The sequence below is a fragment of the Tachysurus fulvidraco genome, chromosome 3, assembly GCF_022655615.1.
Source record: "Tachysurus fulvidraco isolate hzauxx_2018 chromosome 3, HZAU_PFXX_2.0, whole genome shotgun sequence".
In the NCBI taxonomy this organism is placed as follows: Eukaryota; Metazoa; Chordata; class Actinopteri; order Siluriformes; family Bagridae; genus Tachysurus; species Tachysurus fulvidraco.
The window spans coordinates 13,441,182-13,462,545 of NC_062520.1; the positions used below are offsets into that span (position 1 = coordinate 13,441,182).

Sequence of the window (21,364 nt, forward strand, 5' to 3'; positions counted from 1 at the left end):
GCTCCATGGTCCAGGACGGTTGCTCCTGTGCCCACTGTCGAACTTTACAACAGTGGACACATGGGTCAGCATAAATACTAACTGGTATGCAGATACGCAACCCCATGCACAGCAAGCTGTAATACACTGTGTGTCCTGACACCTCCTTGTCATAGCCACCTTTAACTTTTTCACGAATTTGTATTGCAGGAGCTCTCAAGGTGGGCTAGCCTTCATTCCCCGTACAGTACATATCGATCAGCCTTGGGCATCCATAACCATGTCACCGGGTGTCCTTTCTTGAAGCATTTTCAGTAGGTACTAACCACTGCATACCAGGAATTACCCACAAGCCCTGCTGTTTTGGAGATACTCTGAACCAGTTGTATAACTATCCTTTGTAAAAGTTGCTCAGATCCTTACACCTGCCAATTATTCCTGCTTCCAACACATCGAGAACTGACTGTTCAATTATAACCTTGTATATCCCAACCCAAGACAGGTGCCAGTGTAACAAGATAATGCTGTTTATTTATTCACAAAAATACAAATGGTAACAAACTGGCATTGAGAAACAAAATAGCCACTCAATGTTTAGCAGTTTATGTCAATTAGTAAATCATTAAGGAGGGATTAAGTTGCTTTGGAAGTAATCCTTTTTAAGCATGGATTTTTATATAGCACATAAATTAAAATTCTTTACCCCACTTTTCAGGTTCTGTGAGAAAGACAAGGTAAAGAACACTTAAGGGTGGAGTTTTTATGGCCTGGACCTATTGTAAAATATAACTGAAAAACAGTAATGTTAGATGTGTTACATTCTCTATACGCTTTTGTGTATAATACAGAAGGTGAATACTACTGGAAGTACAAATGCAAAGTGAAAATGTTAACCGCATGATATTGAATTATACAATGCAAATGAATTTGCAATCATTGTAAATCATGGTTTAGAAACCTTATATTTCATCCAGAAAGAAACAAGAGTGCAGTAACTGGTCAAACAGGTGATGTGTGTTAGTTAGAGCACCGGACATGTGTCACATTCACAACAGGAATACATGACAAAATAAAAAGCCATGAACCATAAATATACCTTAAGCTGAGGTAACTCTGTTGTGAACATTCTTATTCTCTAATCTCTTATCCTTATAGGCCACTAGTTCCTATAGCTATAGTACACTGCTCTCATTAAGTAGCCACAGGATGTGACATTTGACACAGAAGAAGTCAAAGCAGTTTTCCATTCCCACGAGGCTTGAATCCAGTTAACTGCGTCAGAGGGGCACGGACAGGGTTATTGTAGAATAAAAATAACAAGTTACTAATCAGTTTTTATCACCATTATTAAACAGTTCAGAGCTGAATGATGGCTGTCTTTCTCTGGTAACCTACTCTTTCAAATTTTTGTATGAACTTCAATCTAGATAAATGGTCAAACTATGGCTACTACAGGAAGGGCTAAATTAGTAGATCCTGTAGGGCTGAGCAGATGAAATAAACATATGTGATTGTGCAGATTGTGCAATCTCTTTTCAATGATACTTATCTTAATCTTATTAAGGCCAAAAAAGCAATGATTTGTATTTGTAAAAAAAAATGTTGTAACTTTAAGTATCTTAATGCGTCATATTCAGAAGAATGAACACAGGTCATTTAAATAATCTGATAAATTTAGCCAGAAAGGCAACAACATGCTTACTTGCTTACTTGTACCTTTAACTATCTATTAATATTGACAAAATATAAGGGAAGAACAGATTATGCTGTGAGAGATTTTGCTCGCAGTCGTTATGTTACTGCAAATCAATACAAAGTGACTGGTGACCTTTATCCTACTGAAACATTTCTATTTTTATTGAATTTATCTCTTCCAGGACAACATTGTCTCCATACACAGGGCAAAATGGCTCAGTGAATGATTTGATGCATATGAAAGTGATATAAAATCATGCGCAATGGCTTTGCGCATCTCAATGCAGTTGAACACCAAAATCTTGAAAGACTTTGTTGCAATGTCTCCACCACCATCTTCAAATCACCAACAAAGAAAAAAATGGTGTTCAACATTCTGTACAAATCCAGAGATCTGTCAAATTTGTGCAAAACCGTCCTGGTGGTTATATTGTTGCTTTACCCTTGAATGTGCTTAGTACATAACTCCAAATAGGAAATCCACAGTTCTCTTTTTCACTAATGATCCACACAGAAAGCCCATATACAGTACACAAGTTATTCTGAACAAAAACTAGAGCAAATAATTATAGATAATGACTGACTGAGCATATTTCATTGTTGGAACTGAAAGTCTCTTTTTTGCTTGTTAATCAGGTCACAGATGTGGTAACACTGCAACGTAACTCCTGACCTCATATTATCAGCTCAAGTTAAAAAGACAAAGTCAGAGCTCAGAGCTGTTAACAGAGCAGAATGGAACAGGCGGCAAGTGAAGGTCTCCAGACTACAGGGAATAAACAGTGTGTGCGTATGTGTGCGTCTGCAGGTTTGTGTAATGTGAAGTGTGCTTATTACCCAGAGAACTGGGTGCGTGCTCTGAACAGCAGCTGTGGTCAATGACCTGCAGTGACATTCTGGGGCACACGACTCAGTCACACCAGCTCGAGGTGCGTGACATGCCACTGTACTGCTGTAAGCAGAGACTTTTCTGATTTTCCTATATATTCAATGTCTCTTTTCTGTCCAACATACAGAATCAGGGCAACAGTACATACTGTAGTAGTGGAACACAGTTTAAGATTACAACAGCAACCTCAGAAGTGGGAGTACTGAGCTAAGAAAAGGGTTGGAAGTCATTAGGAAGCTCGTATTTTCATTTCAGTTCAAGACAATACAAGGTGATTATAAAATAATCCTTAGGTGGCTTTTACATAAGCAACACTTGAATCAAACCCTGGTGAGTTTTGCCCCTTGATGTGGTTTGTTTAGGACATCCAGCACGGTTTGTTTGCATCGGGAAAGAAATATGACCCTGAATCCACCCAACGGTAAGTGAAACCGAAATATGATGTATTATGGCAGGCGTCATGCAGAATTTTTGCATATACGTGAGTCAATAAACTGACCACCAGAATGCAAACTGAGGCAAAGGATTGAGCTGTAGCACTGCATAAAGGCTTGGTGTCTTATGACCAATAAACTAAAAGAAAAAATTATGCAATGTTTTAGATTAGATATTCATATAACTATGTAATCATTCATTATGTGTTCACCATAATCAGGTGAATTGTACTTCTTGCCATAGATTCCATATTTCTAAGCAAAGCATGGAAGTGTTTTCAGCCCTATACAAAAGTTTTCAGCCTTAAACAAACCAAAAAGCAAAGACAAAAAATGTCTTTGGGTTGCATGTGTGTGAAACCCTAGCAAACAAACAGAGTTCTAATCAAACTTCACACAGCATGAATGTCACAAGATGAGTAGGCTATACAAAATACAATATTTACATATTCAAAAGTATTTGAAAGTAAAAAAAAATAATAAATCCAGATTTATATCACACATTAAAGTTTAAAGTTTAAAGATGCTGTATAGAGACCTATAATATTAGTCTATATTAATAGTGATAATATATTAAGTCAATCTGAAACAGTAAAGTTTTTGACTATTGAAAAATTTCCTTGTCTGTGGAGCCATACACTTAATTTATAGCCAAATACAATAAAATACTAAGCCTTAAAATACTTAGTATTACAAAGTATTATGCCTCAAATTAATGAATACTTTTTCAATGAAAAGTTATGACAGTTTTTCCAGTGCTACATTCTTTTTTTGGAAACAATGGTAATGCATCATTATTTATAAAACATTGTCCTCTTCCTCTTTTCCCAGAATTCTCCCAAATATAGCAAATCATTTTGAGGTGAATAAAATTCAAAAAGCTGATCTGTCAGGGTTTGTTCTTCCATAACAAAGTCTTCTTTATTCCACTTGGAGGCCTCTTCATATGAATATGCTCAGCTTCCATTGATCTCAACTTACAAAATGGCAAAGAGACACTTTCTAACCCTTCGCTGCTAAATCGGTCCCATTGGCCAGACCACATTAGAACATTTGCCAAATGTCACTTAAAAGACTTTATAACTGGACAATAGAAACTCTTACATCCTGCAGTGCCAGTGACTGATGCAATGGTCAGTAACAGGAGTTAGTCTTAAACACAGATGCTACAATGACAGGATCAACTTTTATTTATTTAAAAATTATGAGCAAAAATACCTAAATATAACACTAGACATGTCCTTAAATGACAATGCTACAGAAAGCGAGAGAGACAGAGAGAGAGAGACAGAGAGAGAGATACTGCAGTGATTTTAAATGATATGTGGGTGGGTAAGCCACAGTTGGGAAATGAGGAGGAGGAATGTTCTAACCAGCAGAAGTGATGATTCCCTACACAGCACTACTGCTCCATTCCTTCCATATCCACATCCTGGTGTGTGTGTGTGTAAAATATAATACGTGAAAGCCTGAGATTGAGCTAAGAGACTTAAAAACAGTATTTAAATCTTTGAAAGCAGGTGTGTGTGTGTGTGTGTGTGTGTGTGTGAGTGTGTGAGAGTGTGTGTGTGTGTGGGGGGGGGGGGGGGGGCCTTCCTCCAGTGCGCAATATGCCACAAATTCCACTAATGTTTTATGTTAATGTCTTACAAGCTTGGAACAATCACAACAGACACAAACCATCCTCCCACAGGCATGCAGGGATGCAGTGAAGGAGGCAGGAATCCTCTCACAGAGCCACTTTGTGTCATTCCGTGTGTGCACACTGAGAGCTCGTATGCTACCTTCTCCGATTGGACACAGCACAATTACACACATACTGCTGTGTACACTGGCACCTAAACAGATCCTCATGGAAAAACATAACAGAATTTCCAATTTATCACCTACATTGGTCTATTCCAAGAGCTATGAAATGAGGAATAGGGAAAAATGCTTGTAGTAAACTCCTGTAGTAGTCATAGTTACTTGCTAAATGGCCTTACTAACAATCTAATAATTATATTCTTCTGAAAATTCTTGTTTCTTTTCTCAGACTGTTTTATAAAACCATTTTAGACTCAAAATCTGGGACATTTGGCAAACCTGTAACAAAAGTGTACTGCAGCACATACTGTATTTCTTAGCAATGTATTGGCCTTTGACCATTTCCCAGAATGTGTACAGGGTAACATCCCTGTAGGTTAATATATTCTATTTCAATCTTCTCAGGACATAATCTTGTACTCATACTTCCTCTTCATTATCTTGTACTCATACTTCCTCTACATGATTATTTACTGTTCAGGTCCAGCAGAAAAGTTCAAGCATTAATGAAGCTTGTCTTACAAAATTTCCAGTTACTTTCCATTTCTGAGTATGCAATTAATCACATAGTAGCATCTTATCTTCACACCTATAGTCATAGTGGGATTAAAGATGAAAATGTGAGGGAGTCAGAAATTCTGGTTAAGGGCGTTAAAATACAAGCCACAGATTTTCCAGGAGTTGGCTTTGGTCTGAATTATTATTGCTGCAACAGGGATAAGAAAAATCACACAAACTCATGTACATTTCTTTTAATTACCCTGAACAAACCCTTTATAAACATACTCCGCGATCATTTTTTACTGGCAAAGTGAGCTACAACTCTAAAAAGTGAGCTAGAACACTACCACACGGCTGTATAAGAAACCTAACGGTAAGCAGTGGAATGAGTGGAACCCAAATTCTGGGCAGCATGAGAACACACACATGCTTACACTGTTACAGCAGAAGCTACAAGAGCAGTGAAACATTCCTTAACAATTAATCATGTTCTCATCATGGGTTTAAATTAGACTGAAAATAATGTTTCTGTTATGAGCACTATACCAATGCCCAGTACTGATCTTAGGCTTGAATTCCGGCCCTGATCTCCACACCGCTTGGACCCCTTCTATCCTCAGCCTGAATCTTAACTCACTAATCCCACTGGGTTTCACCAATCCCACTAATCTTGATTCTGTAGGGGTCTCGGCAGTCTCTCTCTCAGTCATTTCAACTCAATGTAGGACCCCAGACATGATCTTGACTGGTGTGAGAACCACCAATCCCTAGTATTGCTCTTTACTAAGTATGATTAAATGTCCGAATCACTACACCCAACCTTACACTTCACTCAGTGTGGGTCTCATTAATCCCATTAATCTTGTCTCTAATTGGGACTCAGTAGTCTTCATCATGATCTCAATGTGGGATCCACCAAACCCCAGCCATGATCTTCGTTGAGGGTGAGACCAAAAGGACCTTTTTTGTTTACCCATACTCAGTATGGGACCCAAGCAACCCTGGTCTTTACTTACTGTGGGACTCACTAAACTCATTCTTACAGTAAATCAGTATGGGAGCAGCTCACAAATAGATAGCAAAATCCTCTGGTTGCATATATAGGCCACAGGCAAGGTAAACTCAATTAAATACACAAACATCAACAGAACCCAAAATAGATACATGAACTGTGTTGTGAAAGAGAAAAGAGAGGGAGGACATTTAATGTCTTATGTGTAATGCAATGGGATCTATCAACAACACTCCCAGAAATCCTGTCATTCCACTGTCTGGAGATGAAAAGTAGAAGAAGATAGATGAAAAGACACACAAAACAAGATTCTTGGAAAAATAGGTGGTGCTTTCCGAAAACAGCGGACCATATGTGTACACGTAGACCATTAACCAGTTCCTACTGGAGAGCTATAAACAGCTGAGACCAGTTGGAAATTCCATATTATTTCCCAAAACATTGCTATTTTATCTCATGCATTTCTGCGATACAGAGCCTACTGGTTGCTATGATTTCTGCGATACAGAGCCTACTGGTTGCTATGATTTCTGCGATACAGAGCCTACTGGTGGCTATGATTTCTGCGATACAGAGCCTACTGGTGGCTATGATTTCTGCGATACAGAGCCTACTGCATTGCTATGATAAGCTTACAAACTGTGATAAGACAATTCTTGCCATTTGACACCACTGCTTTTGCTTCAAACTTGATATTCATATCTTATAACTGTGAATTCAAACAGATTTGTATATCTAGTCCTTTATTTTAGAAAATCACTATGTGCAAGCGGCTTGCGTAACACGGGCTCTGCTTCAGCACTGTCTAGATTAATTTAGTACGAAGACTTACATTCTTCGTATCATACACATTCCCCAAAGAACATAGGGTTGTAGAACAAACTGCATTCTACACACTAAATCTTAAATAGATTCAAAGAATAAGAAATGTTTAATAGAAAATTTATAGAAGGTTTTTCTGCCCTGAATCAATAATGTTTTTTAATATACATTTTTAACCATAAAAATCCGACATGCTAGCTTTGACTGAAACAAAGCTGTGGGACAAATCTTTTCCACTTGGTAAAACACACCGCAGCAGCTGATAATTCAAGCCTTTTATAGGACAAACGTACCACAAATATTTATTTGACTTTCTCAACATGCTAAAGGATTTACATTGCTTCCATGGTTGACTGTCAGGTCTGCCCCAGATCTCAAAATATCTCTTTAATTGGCCAGCCGGACAAGTCAAGACTAAATATATATTGTGGTATTTTAGGACCTATGGAGTTTAAAAAAGGGCCCACATGGTGCATGCTGTCAGAAGGAAAGGAAAGGAGAGCAATGGGGAGAACGGGAAGGGTGTGGGGATTTCACACTCGATCATTCCCCACATGTATAAGTTAAATAAGGCCTACATCATATGCTGTACAGTCTGTAATTGAGAAGGTTAGGAAGAGAGAGAGAGAGAGAGAGAGAGAGAGAGAGAGAGAGAGAGAGAGAGAGAGAGAGAGAGAGAGAGAATTTTATGTAGGTAAAAAATTAATATAAAAGATGCTAAAAACAAACAAAAAGATTGTCACTTTCCCTGAGAGACTAGTTTCACAAAGAGCAAAATGTTTTGTAGTTTTGAAACTTCACATCTTCAAAAACAGGAAAAGACCAGGAATTTTGTGCTGGACCCAGTGTATCATGAAGTAAAGCTCAGACATTTACTGTAGCTTGTGATTGATGTCATAATCACACAAAATGAAGCCCAAGAGAGTTACTATGTGGTATGTACTGGTACTGATGTTTATCACAGCATCAACAGCATGACTTACATGCCAGAGAGAATGTTCACAGTTTAAAGGTTATCCAAAATCTGCAATTAGTAGCTAAGCAGGAAAACAAACATTCCAAAAAATAAAAGAATATAAACATGGACATGTACAATCCATCAGTGTTCTACTAATGATAGTTTACCAGTCATTAGCATATGAAAAGCATTTTTGGCTATATATTCAATGCTTTTAGAATGACATAAAACATATGAAATATTAAGTTTATGAAGTATAATTTCTTAGTAATTTGAGCTACAACATGTTGTATTATATATAAAACAATCACATCATATTATCTCTAGCTACTGTAAAAACATCACACTCAACTCAGTCATACAACCAATAAAGTCTTTAAAGCTCATGCTGTAGAACAGGTATAGCTACAGTATGTGCCTGAGTCAGAAGATCAAATTAAAACTCTCAGTCACTGACTGGTCTAATGCTGAGAGGAACTAATTAAAACCCAGAGTAACTGAAAGGTCTGAGTCAGAGGGTCTTATTAAGCTCATAGAAGTGAGTCAGAGAGACCTGATCAAGATGCAGGATGACCATGTGTGGAGACGTGGATAAATCTATAAATGGAGATGAGGTAGAATGAGATAGTCATCAGGAGAGAAAAATGAAAAGAGATAGAAGACTGGCTGCTGTGTAGCTACTGATAGAGACAAAAACAAGGACGAGCGAGAGAAACAGAAAGAGACGGACTGCCTCAGAGGGCCGGCTCATCACTGGTGTGCCTTTATAAGGAAAACCGGTAGCATCTGGAAAAGGAGAGAGAGAAATGAAAGAGAGAAAAGAATGCTTCTAATGTAAACTCTTTCTATTCTACTCTATAAGCCTCACAAACACATATTCACACCTTACAAACACACACACGCCAATTGGAGTGCTACAGCAATCGGTAAAAACAAAAGTGGGGCGATATTTATAGAGGCGACTAACACTTTGTCTTCCTCACCATCGGCTACTTAAGTGCATCCAGCACAACAGAGGAATACAGGTAAAGAGTCAGAAACACAGAGAGAGAGAGAGAGAGAGAGAGAGAGAGAGAGAGAGAGAGAGAAAGAGAGAGACCCATCTAATCCAGCTGCTCTTAAAATATTTTGCAATATAGGACTAGCTCATTTGCCTTCTTCACCATAACATTCTCAACAATTTGTTTATCTTGTTCTGTTTATATGCCACAATGTAAGTCCTATATCAGGACACAGAGATTAGCATACAGACTGACATACAGGAAAGAGTTCAATCATACAGTTTAGTCTGTAGAAGTTTATGGCTAATTAGCAATAAAATCCTGACAGTAGGAAGCCTTACAAACCTAACTATGAAAATCAGATGAAAATCCATCCTGTATATTTAAAGCATTTGTAAGCAGGTTCATTAAAATAAACAGCACAGTGCTGTTTAACACCTACATCATCTGAACATGTATCCCATCCATATCAACCTTACATCATCTTCCCCTCTGTAGCCTATGAGAGATTACTGTGGATGATAAACACATGTACTGAAAACTGGAGAAAAATAAATAAAATAAAAAACCAGCTTGAAATGTACTTATACTTAAATGTACTTATACGTATGATGGTACACCTATAGCACTGGACAGAATCTGTTTTTTTCCCCTAATCAACAAATCGGTGACACACAGGTACTGTACCAAGAGATCTCATAGGAAGTGCAAATAACCTATTGTTTTGTGTATCAGTCTTATAAAGTCACTTATGTTAACTACTGTGGTTAAATCTGATTATAAGCAAGATTTGAGTAAAGTTTTTACCTGTGGTAATCACACGTGTACTACAGATGTGGTGAATAGAGACTGAGCTGAGGAAATGCTGGAGAAATCCCTTTAATCATTTTAATTCATTGCAGAACTCAGTGGCTTTAACAGTGACATAAAATACATCACAGTAAACAGAAAGCGCACAAAGAAAGCCTGCATGGCCAGATACACAGATGACATTATGAACAGAAGCATGCTAATACGATACATTACAGATGGGTGGATGTAAAAATCTGAGCTGTCCTTAAACTATAAAACTGTCTTGCTCCTGCTGCGGAAAATGTGTGGTCATCCACAGGCTTTCACTAAATTAAAGTTCTCAGTTTCAAATTAAGGAAAAAAATTAATACATTAATGTTATTTCCTCCCTAACATTTGTGCCAGGTTCCATTTCAGTGAAAAGCACTCAGGTAAATCCAGAACCGTCCAAACCTACTTTGTACTGAGAATTGGAGACAGTCTGCCTCCAACATGTGTGCCAATCAATACAGCAGCCTGAGATCTACCATGTGTGCTCCTCATACACACACACAAACACACACAAACACACCTGTCATCACCTCCCCTCTTGCCTTCCCATCTCTTTTCTTTACCTTTGTATTTCTCTCGCACGTTCTCATACGCTTGAATGAAGTCCTGCTCGTCTGCATTAGGAGGAAGGCAGATAGGTTCATACATGGCCATGGCCAAATCTCTCAACACCTCTCAGGCTTGTCCTCTTTCTTCCCCTCTAAAGCTGGTGTCTGTGTGTCTGTGTGTGTGTCTGTGTGTGTGTCTGAGTCCGGGTCAATTCGGCTCCTCTGGCTGCTGAATGCGCTCTAAACTTCATGTCCAAAGCAGTAGCAGCCACACCTCCACCGTTCCACTCTAGGCTGTGAAACAGCAGCAGAGCCCGCCTCTTAAAGACACACAAACCTTGCTTCTGATGCCTTGATGTACTTCTGCTTTCATTTAGAAGCACATACAGTACAGCACAAAACACTACTTGAAGACACCCCTTTGATGAAACACTGACATGAGCGTTCATGCTGGCAGCTAATCAATGTTGGTTGAACAAACAAATTACAATGACAAACCCTACTACTGTTACATTTATCTAGTGCATATATTTGTTAAAAGTAAATGAACACACAGCACATAAATAAACACACTTAACACATAATTTAACTGCATTTGAAAAAGACAAAGACAAGTATACTGCCAATGACAGTGTGTTTCTGTGATCAAAAGCTGTATACGTTAGCATACAGGACAGACAGAACCGCTGAACTGTTTAAAGAAGTGCAAATAGCCACAGTGATACAGTCAGTATCTGAGTAAGTTCTGCATTCGATATTGAACAGTTTACTGGATCATTAATAAAAAATGAATAAAAATTAAATGTGCTCTTTATATAGTAGTAATACAGTTTACTACATCAAGCAGGGAGTTTTTTCAGAATGACTAGATTTGCTGTAACTCACACTATGACCCAATGACCTAAAATCAACCACTTCTTACATTCCCACTGAAAATAAGTTTTTACCTGATAGTTTTGAATACAGCAGTGAATTTCTATGTATTATTTCATTTCAAGCTTTAATTGCCAAGTTCTATACTGGTTTACTGTCTTTACCATTTCCTATACTGTCAGCCAATGGAGTAAAGATTTTTGTAAAAGTAAATCCATCAGTATTCAATATCCTTTTCACTAATCATATAATTAGCCTCTGATAGTTAGGCGCGTTAATATATCGGATAGTCTTATAAATTTATACAGAAAGTAACCTGATATCCTTGCAGAATTTCAGCAAAGTGTTTAACAAATGATGCAACCGCAGCTCATCATTACGCCTGAAATAGGTTATTACTGCTCATGAGAGGATTAGCGTGCATTGTAAAGCACACACAAGATTTTGTTCATAATAGGACAGTGAATGTAGTAACACCAGCTTCTGTCTGGCTCTGTAAATGCACTGAGCCAAGGTTGTATACATGCTTAGTGACGTGAGTCACATTATGTATTCCTTCTTCTTTCTCACTAAATCTAAAGAGTTACTGTACCAAACAAGAGTCATAAGTAATGAAAGAAAGACTCTACTCTCTTGTAGTAAATTCAGAGTCATGACTTTGTCCAGTTTCTCTGCTGGCACAAAGGCATCTCTGACACTTTCCTGGAAGGAAATACGGTAAAATCCAAAGAGTCAAAACACATTGAAAATAAAACACATTGCATCTAACTCCAGATACACTCTCACTCTGGGAATGAATGGAAATTGTTTTATTGCCAAAATAAGCAGCTACTGGGGAAATTTTTTTTATTTAGTTTAGTTTAATGTAGCATCTGACTAAAGGAAGACCCAATGATTTCCGGGGTGTTCATGAAGGTGTTGGTGAGGTCATAATGAGAGGTTATAATATATAAGTGCATGTACAACACTTGCACAAATATCTGTCTACTTATATTTATACTAGATGTGAGAAAGCTTAACTGTACTGGAATAACGGCTAAAAGCTTACAAGGATAAGTGTGTAAATTCGGGTAGACTCATTCATGATTCCACTGACCGAAAGACCATGATAGCTGGAGTGAGTTAAACCGAGCAATGAGGTGAGAAGTTAAAGCTAATCTAAGTGAGCCACAACCCAAGAACGTCCTTCATGACAGCCTGCCTTGCATTCTTCCACTCCACAACAGGTGGGGGTGTACTAGTGAGCGAACATTAGCCATGGATTAGGTTACAAAGGTTGTACTGCATGGGAAGTACAAATGTGTGTGGCTGAAGAGGTGTGTGTTCGTGCACTCTGTCAGACACAGAGACAGCAAGCCAGTCTTCAAAGAAGAAATCATCGAAATATTTCAGCTTCAACGATATAGCAATAGATGAGAGAATGGCTTTAGCTTTAACGTATTAATATTCTAGTGGGCCAAAAAAGGTCCATGAAACTATGTCCATGTCTGTGCTGTTAGTGGGTTAGGTATAATCTCTCATCGTACCTTCGTGCCTCTACTCTGTAAATATTAAAATCGTACATCAGACTGAAAGTGCATTAGGCAGCAAAACCTTAAACCTGTGGGTGGGTAAGAAATGGAACTATGAGCTGTCAGAATATAAATGTGGTAAAGGAGTGCGGAAAAATGTATGAACACAAGACGTGAAAAGTGTGTAGGCCTCTGTGAAAGAGAGAGTGGTTAAATGAAAGGAGGTTTGTGTGTTCATCACACACAAACAAAATACCCCCCTCCAAAACACACACACACACACACACACACACACACACACACACACACACACACACACACACACACACACACACACACACAAAGAATAAGTGGGAAAAAATCTTAAATCTTAAATTCATGAAGTGTATAATGTTTTTTTCTCAGTATTACTGTAATAAAACTTCTTATAATATAACCACAGATCTAAAAGTGTCTTTTGGAATTGCTCAGAGACAGAATAAAGCAAATCTTTTAACCGATTCAGTGTTAACGCTCTAAAGTTAATTCAGTATCTGTGGAAAAACTAAAGACTGCAGGTGGAACCACATGAAAAGGCAGACAACTGGCGTAAAAGCTGAACGAATACGACTAGTGTTATCCAAATGCTAAACAGATGTCATCTTGACTGAGTGGTATTTGCAGGTATATTTACACTGACATCTTGTGGTAGCAAGTGGAACAACATAAACATTAATAAAAAGTAATCAATGGGTTTTTAAAAATTAGCATATCTAAATCAAATCTAAAACAAAAGCTACTAAAATGTCCTAGTAATATTTTTGAACTTTTGCCCTCATAAGAATAACAACAAATATAAATATACATATTGGAAATATTCCTGAAAAATGGTTTTCCTGAAATCTTACAACATACATTTTTGTACACCCGAGTGTTAAGGGCCTTGATCAGGGGGCCTAACAGTGGCAGCTTGGTGGCCCTGGGGTTCAAACTTACAACCTTCTGATCTGTAATTCAACAATATGATCTGTAATCCATCCTTACTCACTAGACTACAACATCCCCATCACACTGCCTAGTCATTGATTATTTTCCTGCAACAACATGCACCATCATATTTTATTCCTTTTACATTGTAGCTAGTAAAAAAAAATACATAAAACATACAAATGCTTATTATTATGTTTATGAAACCTAATTCATCCCATATTCATGGTCTAATAATTAGCAGATGAGTCAAGTCACACTATGTTAAAGCAGGACAAATGTTAGGCCTGTGCATGTAATTGGGAAAAGCCTTGTCCTTGAACCTGAAGCTGAAGGTCTCTGACGTTTCAGGTATCTACAGCTGTGTGTTCATTCAGTGGAGCTGCATTTCTGCTCTCTGAAATGACCAAGCACTCAGCAGGCTTTTAGCAGGTTAAATATCGACATGCCATATAGCACTCACCATCTTCCTCTGTCTCTATCTCTCTAATCTTCACTCTCAGAAAGACACAGCTAAATCATTTCAAGCCAAACTGAAACTCACTAAACAGCATACCTCAAAGTCATGATCTGTTTGGTCTGTAGTGGTATACAGTATAATTAGGCCATAAAATCACCACACAGTGGCTTCCAAGTGATGCACCATGAAGGCATTTGCGCCATCATGTGATTATGGTGAGTTCTAATGCTGTCTAATGATGCTATAGCCGGATGTGTCCAGGAGTCTAAGAAGAACTAAACTGGCAGAACTCTCAAGAATGGATGGATAGCATACTCTCTCTTCCACTATCAATTACAGTGGCATTAACCAGTCATGGGTATCTCTGAGCATCTCTGGCAGGATGTGCTACGCTCGTACATGAGCAGCAGCTTGAAATGTTACAGTCAGTAAGCTGGGTTCACGTGTCTCCTTCACCCCTCGGTGATTCATAGCTGTCATGTAATGGGCGAGATGCTTGGATGTGGAAATTAGCCATGACTAAATTTGAGTGAAAATACTACTACTGATAATAATAATAATAATAATAATAATAATAATAATAATAATAATAATAATAATAATAATAATAATAAATAATTTATTTGGGTGTGGTGACAGCAGAAGTGGCGATGATCAGTGTGCCAGTGGGTTTAAGGTACATTCACACAGAGAACCTTCTCTTTTTACGTATTTTAAGTCATTATTTCTATGCACATATTATGTGATAAAGTTGTGGTAAAAATATCATATAATTTCAATAGCATATGATATGTAAATAATACATATTACATGATACATGATAGTTAAATTTGATCAGTATCAGAACTGCACTGATATTTGATATTTAAATACCATTTATATAGTAACAGCTCATTCACACTGGAATGTATATTTATGCTCATCCTTTTTTTTGTACAAAATCTTTTCTGAAGAGGCAAATTCTTCAGAAGAGATGACTTTGTGTTTCTCTGGTAATGTGATGAGCTAAAATTGTTACTGCATTTGTATTTTTTGTATTATATTTGTATTATCTGCTGAAATCTGTTAAGGATAGAAGGGTATAATGTCAGTGATCACATCTTCGACATTTCTTTACCTACCATTATGTCAGAAACCTGCTTGTATGTCTTTGTTTACTTCCCAGGGCAGTTTGCCCAGCATTCTACACCCTGCACAAGTAAACAGAAATCCTGAGATCTTCCACACAGCCTCACGAAGCAGGCTAAAGAATAGTATTCTTAAAAATGCACCTTGTTTATGACATTATGTTATTGTGTAATGCTGCTATTCAGCGAAGATTTCTTTTTATTTATGATAGTGGTGTCAAAATTTCTGTCCTCAAAGTTAACCATGCTCAGTCTTCTTATCACAGGAATACTTATTATTCCAGATTAATAATATGACACTTACTCTTACCCTACACCCTGTTCAACTTCACACCTGCTTAAAATAAATATGTTCAGTTTAACTAGTAATATACAAACGCTTCAGTGCACACTAATCTACAACAGATCGTCATCCGGTCATCATGAGAGTAAGTTTCACAAGTTTCTCCCAACTGAAATGTCTTCGTAAAGCTAAGTTCAGTGAGTGAATATGAATGCCTGTGTTGCTTTGTAAACAGTGTGTGTGTGTTGGTGTGTGTTGCCACTGAGACATAAAGATGGCTGTGCTAACACAATGCAGCCAAAACCCTTTCATCCTACACATGGATAAGAATAATCAATTAAAACACTGCAGCAAAAAATGGCGATGGACTGAAAACAACATGACTATAATATTATAAATGATTCCAGCGATATTAAGGCATGTTATCTTCAAAATCTTCATAAGAGCATTAATAATAAACAATAATAAATTATTCATATTTATAATAAATAATACATTTTTATTTTCCAATAGTGGACCGTCCCAAAGGATTGTATTACCCTGATCTGAAAACACTTACATCGTACAACTCACAATTTTCTAACACGACAAACCTTTTATTTATTAAAGAACAAAACAATGTCTTTTTTTATTCATTTATAATTACATTTAAATATGTGAAACACACAGAAAACAGTTCTTCATTAGTTTTACATTACAGCAGCTATAAACAGTCCAGCCCTATTTCTCTCTCTCTTGAAATTATTACACTAGCATGTCTTAAGAAAGTGTAAAGCGCTCCACCCTGCAAACACTTAAACGGACAGCTTTACCTCTGACTTACAAAGACGCAAAACTGCAAAATAATTGTTTCCTCAAAGAAAACTTCACCATATCAACTGTATAAGAATGAGTGCATTAATATTGACCTATCATGTGAACTGCAGCTTGCACTACTGTCAGAGAAAATTAATCGATGTTTCCTGACCAATCAGAGTCGAGAATTTAACAGTGCATTCATCAGCCTTTAAGTCAACATGTCTTCCATCAGTTGTTCTGAAATGGCCACAAAACAATGTACAAAGTTTTTATTGTGTTTTGGTACTGTGACATTTTACTGAGTTACAATATACAGTAAGTGACATTTAAAATAATCATCAGTATATGTTTTACACCTCTGCACTAGTTAAGCCGCTGCGTCATCTGCTAGCATCTGCCGTATGTCTCAAAGCCTAGTATTTGAACATGTTTGTCCATTAAAAAATAAATTAGCAAACACAGTCCTGTGTGTTGAGTGTAGTTATATTTCTCTGCTGACTCAGCTGAGCCTGGCCATGTAAAGAAAAGTGAGCGAGACATTAACATACAGCCCACCTGCGATGCGGATGACGGCCCGTTCGGCAGGGTCCAGCACCTCGGCTGAGGCTGACTTGGAGCGTCTGACTTTCTGGTACTTGGACAAGTTCCAGGGCAGTGTGTCACCGGGAGTCCGGTCACTAGTGCCCTCCTCCTTCAAAGACAACATCCTGTGCCTCTCTCTGTTGCCTGAAGCCATTACCTGGAAAATAAAGTAAGATGCTAATGCTGGCTAGATAAATGTTTCTCCAAATTTCTCCAAAATCTTATCTCTCTATCTCACACACACAAACACACACACACGCATGTCCATATGACCATCCATCAATGCCAAAATGCCCAAATCTAAATAAATGTTATCTCTAGATGTTCACCAAGCTCTTATTCCATAACCCTCATGTTCACTTCCTCACAGCAGGCTGTCATATTTCTTAAAAGTAACAGATCATGATCCTGTGACATTAAACAGTGATGCAAAGCCAAAACACACAAGGTCTCAAACTATCCTGTGCGTAAATGATTGACTGCAACACGTTCCACACTGTTTACATTAAAACGTTTGCTTAATTCATGGGATTATACAGCAAGTTTTAGTAAATTATGTCTGACTCTAGAGCAGCATGTTAAATGATATTAGTGACTCAAATTAAATGACTCAAAGGGTTTAATTACATGTTTAATTATTTTTTAAACCAGTGAGCATTCATGCTAATACTAACCACCCAGAGCATAGTGTGCACTCAATGCACACTGTAGGCTGAAATTTCATGAATATTTCATAACCACTCATGCAGTTGCCAAAACTGAATGTAAAGCACAAATACAGGAGAAGTTGTTCAAGTGTGTGTGAAATGAACTCAACTCAAGTAATCCAAATCATAAGAACTGAAACTGAGAGACTGCTTGAGCTTTGACTGAGATGTCAAAGACATGACCTCTTGAGTTAAGCTGAACTGAATTCAAAGCATTCCACTTGCTACCGAATCGGTTGAGCTTCTATTTAACTTGCCTCTTAGCTAATAATATTTGGTAGGTCACGTCAAGTTCAGTTGGATTTGTTACTGAGCATTAAAGCATTTCAAATGTCATTTGATCAATTTACGATGAGTATGATTTTCGTAACTATGTTTTTAAATGAGCAATATACTTTTGTTGCATTATATTTGTTATTGTTGATTATTTGATATGTTGCGTCCAAAGACGTATATTTTGTCTTGTCTTGTGGTTGCTGTTGTGTTGTCTCCTGCTCTCCTGTGGCTCCTCCCACTGTCTTCTCTCAGGTCACCTAATTGCTTCCTCCCAGCTGCACCGGTTTACCAAACGGAAGGGAAGGAGTTTAAAAGCAGAGCAGAAGGCTCAGTCAGCGAGACCTTTTTTCTCCAAGAGCATGATCCGTGTTCTGCCCAGCCCGGCGTATTGAATTCTATGTTGTGCTTATTATCCAATGATATAGTGATCAGTGACTTTGGTTCTGATTGCTCTTTTGTTATTGTGTGTAATTTTGGGAAAGGTAGGGAGGTGGGTGCCACTTTATTTTGTGTATCCTTGTTTTCACCTGTTTTGTGTTAGTTAGGGAGTGAGTTCAGGTATCTGTTATTTATTTTACATTTGTGTTCTAGATTATCAAGATTTCCACTTCCCAGGCAGTGAACTTTTGTTTGTTATTTTGGCGTTGCCCCCTTCTGAGATTTTGGTTCCCTTCCTCAGTTGAACTTGAACTGATTAGTTTTTGTTTTCTTCCCGTTATATCCAGATGCTTAAATAAACCTTTCAAATTCACGGAACGTTGTTGATGTGGTGCTGTGGCAGGGTCCGGGTTATGCTCTTTTCTCTTATATGTTAGGTCCTAAAACCCCTAGACACGTGAGCTACGCTCGGGACGTAACAGATATAATAAAATATATAAATATATATAATTAAATATAACTCTCAGACTATCTAGCATGATTTATTATTGTTAGGCTGTTACATTTGTTTTGCATTAGTGTTCATAGAACCAAAAATAATTGATCGAAAATTGATTTTCAAGCCTGCCATGCTGTGAATAAAAAAACACTCTCTTACTCACTTTTGGTGAGCACTTCATCGTGGTCAGGGTCAAGGTGGATCCAGAGCCTGGTCTGGGAAACTGTGCAGACACCATCCACACATTCATAACTTTGGGCAATTTGAGCCACATAGCCATTGCTTTTTGGTTGATCATTAAGGATAAATTGAAATTTAACACATACTGGATTTACATATTTCTATAAAAAATGAGTCTCCACATTAATGGGTTAAAGGGATTAATGGATTGAAGTAGTTAGATACTGTGACTAAAGCGGCATCTTGAGACAGACAACAGTACAGTAGAAAAGTTGTTGCTAAGACAACCAGTCATGAATGTAGGAGGTTAAGCAAGGTGGTTTTCAGAAAGAATTCATTCCTACAGACATACAATATATCCACAAACTCTTCAACTGGTTAAGAAACATCAGCTCTTAATATCCAGGCTAACACAATAGTGAAATGTATTTACCTTTATAGGTCAGTCTACACAAAACCTGAATTGTGAAACAAAATAATACACGACTGATTTTAAAGTCTAATGAAATATAAGAAAATAAAAAATATCACTGAGAATCTTTTTTTTTTGTAGACGTGACAAAGTGATACTCGTATATTTAAAAAAACAAAAAAACAACAACGTAGGAATAAATTCCAAATATTATATACATGACTGCCAGAATAAGAGTGGAATATCCTAACCACTAAGTCAAAATTTTCCTGGTCAATAGAGCACTGCATGGACCTTGACTCAAACAGCTGGATGTAACTGGGGGTTTTCTGGCTGAGTGCAGTGTTCTGTTCACTCCACAACCAAGCGGCTTCATCTCACTGAGAGCTTTTTATGTCTCTGCTTGTAGGTGAAGAACACAGAGATGTAACACAGCACTTGGCGATATCAGGATATGAGATTAATATGATAAATTACAGTACATTACAATACACTATACAAAAGGGTAGCCCAGATATTGCAAGTACATTTATACCACTTACAGACTCCATTGGTTTTCAAAGAAATAGCTGACTGGCTGGTAAAATTATGGAGTTATGCAAATGTGAAATACAACATAAATTATTATTATTATTATTATTATTATTGTTTGTTTGTTTGTTTGTATTGATTGATTTTTTTATTTTCAAACAAGAAAAAAAAGGAAAAACTTGAAAAGATATCCCCAGTGTAGGTATATTTCAGACTGAGATGTTCTATATAGGTGCATCCCAATTCAGTCATGGCATACACCTTCAAGGTACACAGTTTAGTGTCTTAGTTCTGCTAACACACTCATGACGGCTTTGGCCATTAGCTTTTCAACATAATCAGGTGTGGCAAGTCAAAGTCAAAGACAATATTATTAAACTGCGTGGTCAGCTCTAGGGCAGGAAAACAATAATAAATATTAATCCACATCAATGCTCTGACAACAGGGAACAGCCTGATGTTTCTGCAGCATCATTTGCTGTACATATTTGAATTGCAAATAGCAAAGTCACCCTCATTTCACTACACAAACTGGATAGCTGATGACAGCTGTTCATTCATGTGCATGACATAGGTCTTGTTGAGATGTGGAACTGAAGACAGAAAACACTAAACAAACAGTATAATACCCTCAGTATTCTCAAGGCAGTGATTTATTTTCCTGTTATTATGTGTGATTTCCTCTCCTTGTTTTGAGAAGTGTTTTCCTTCCCATGTCAGCACAAGCTGGTTTTGTCAGCTCTAAATATGAATCTACACATGTAGAGTTTCTGTAAAGCTGCTCTGGGACAACGTCTATGGTTAAAATGAAGCAGAATTGAACAGAATACAATTGCAAGTGTGTCTTACTGTTTGTTTTCGCGAAATCTACACTAAGATGATGCTCTTTGCATGCCCAAGTCATCCTGCAACAAATATGATGCCACTGCATCAGATGCAAAGCATGACAGATGAGAACTCTGATCATTTATTAAAGAGAAAATAATGGGAAGGTTTAACAGAGGCTCACATGCATGCGTATTTCCTCCTCGCAAATGTCAGGTGCAGTGCTGGGTATGACTGGATTTAAGTCCCTTCAGTTCAGACTGCATATATCAAACTATACATACTGCATCTTTAGAGCACACTTCTTTTCATGCACCTGTCTAGATCTCCTGCAGGAGTCGGCTACAATCTAAATGATACCAGATATTATACTAAAAAAGAAGAAGACAGTATAAGTTCGAGCTTTAATGCCATTTCTACAAGAAACAATACCGTTAGCCACTGCAGCTTCGTCAGCATGAACTTGAG

The 21,364-nt window shown here is 37.5% G+C and overlaps 1 protein-coding gene across 3 annotated transcripts in view; it reads right to left on the reverse strand.

The window, feature by feature from the left end:
- The window catches only part of plecb (plectin b), a 108,581-nt gene extending 89,437 nt beyond the window's left edge, over window positions 1–19,144 (reverse strand). For 2 of the 3 annotated variants that reach the window (XM_047810951.1, XM_047810949.1), the window contains exon 1: window positions 10,504–10,730. In XM_047810951.1, coding sequence (XP_047666907.1) covers window positions 10,504–10,594 — 91 coding nt within the window. In that variant the 5' untranslated portion in view covers window positions 10,595–10,730. Of the gene's footprint in view, window positions 1–10,503; window positions 10,731–17,061; window positions 17,246–19,111 lie in introns of those variants that run through there. The other variant, XM_047810946.1, reaches the window with a different exon arrangement.
- Between the last annotated feature and the right edge of the window lie 2,220 nt (window positions 19,145–21,364).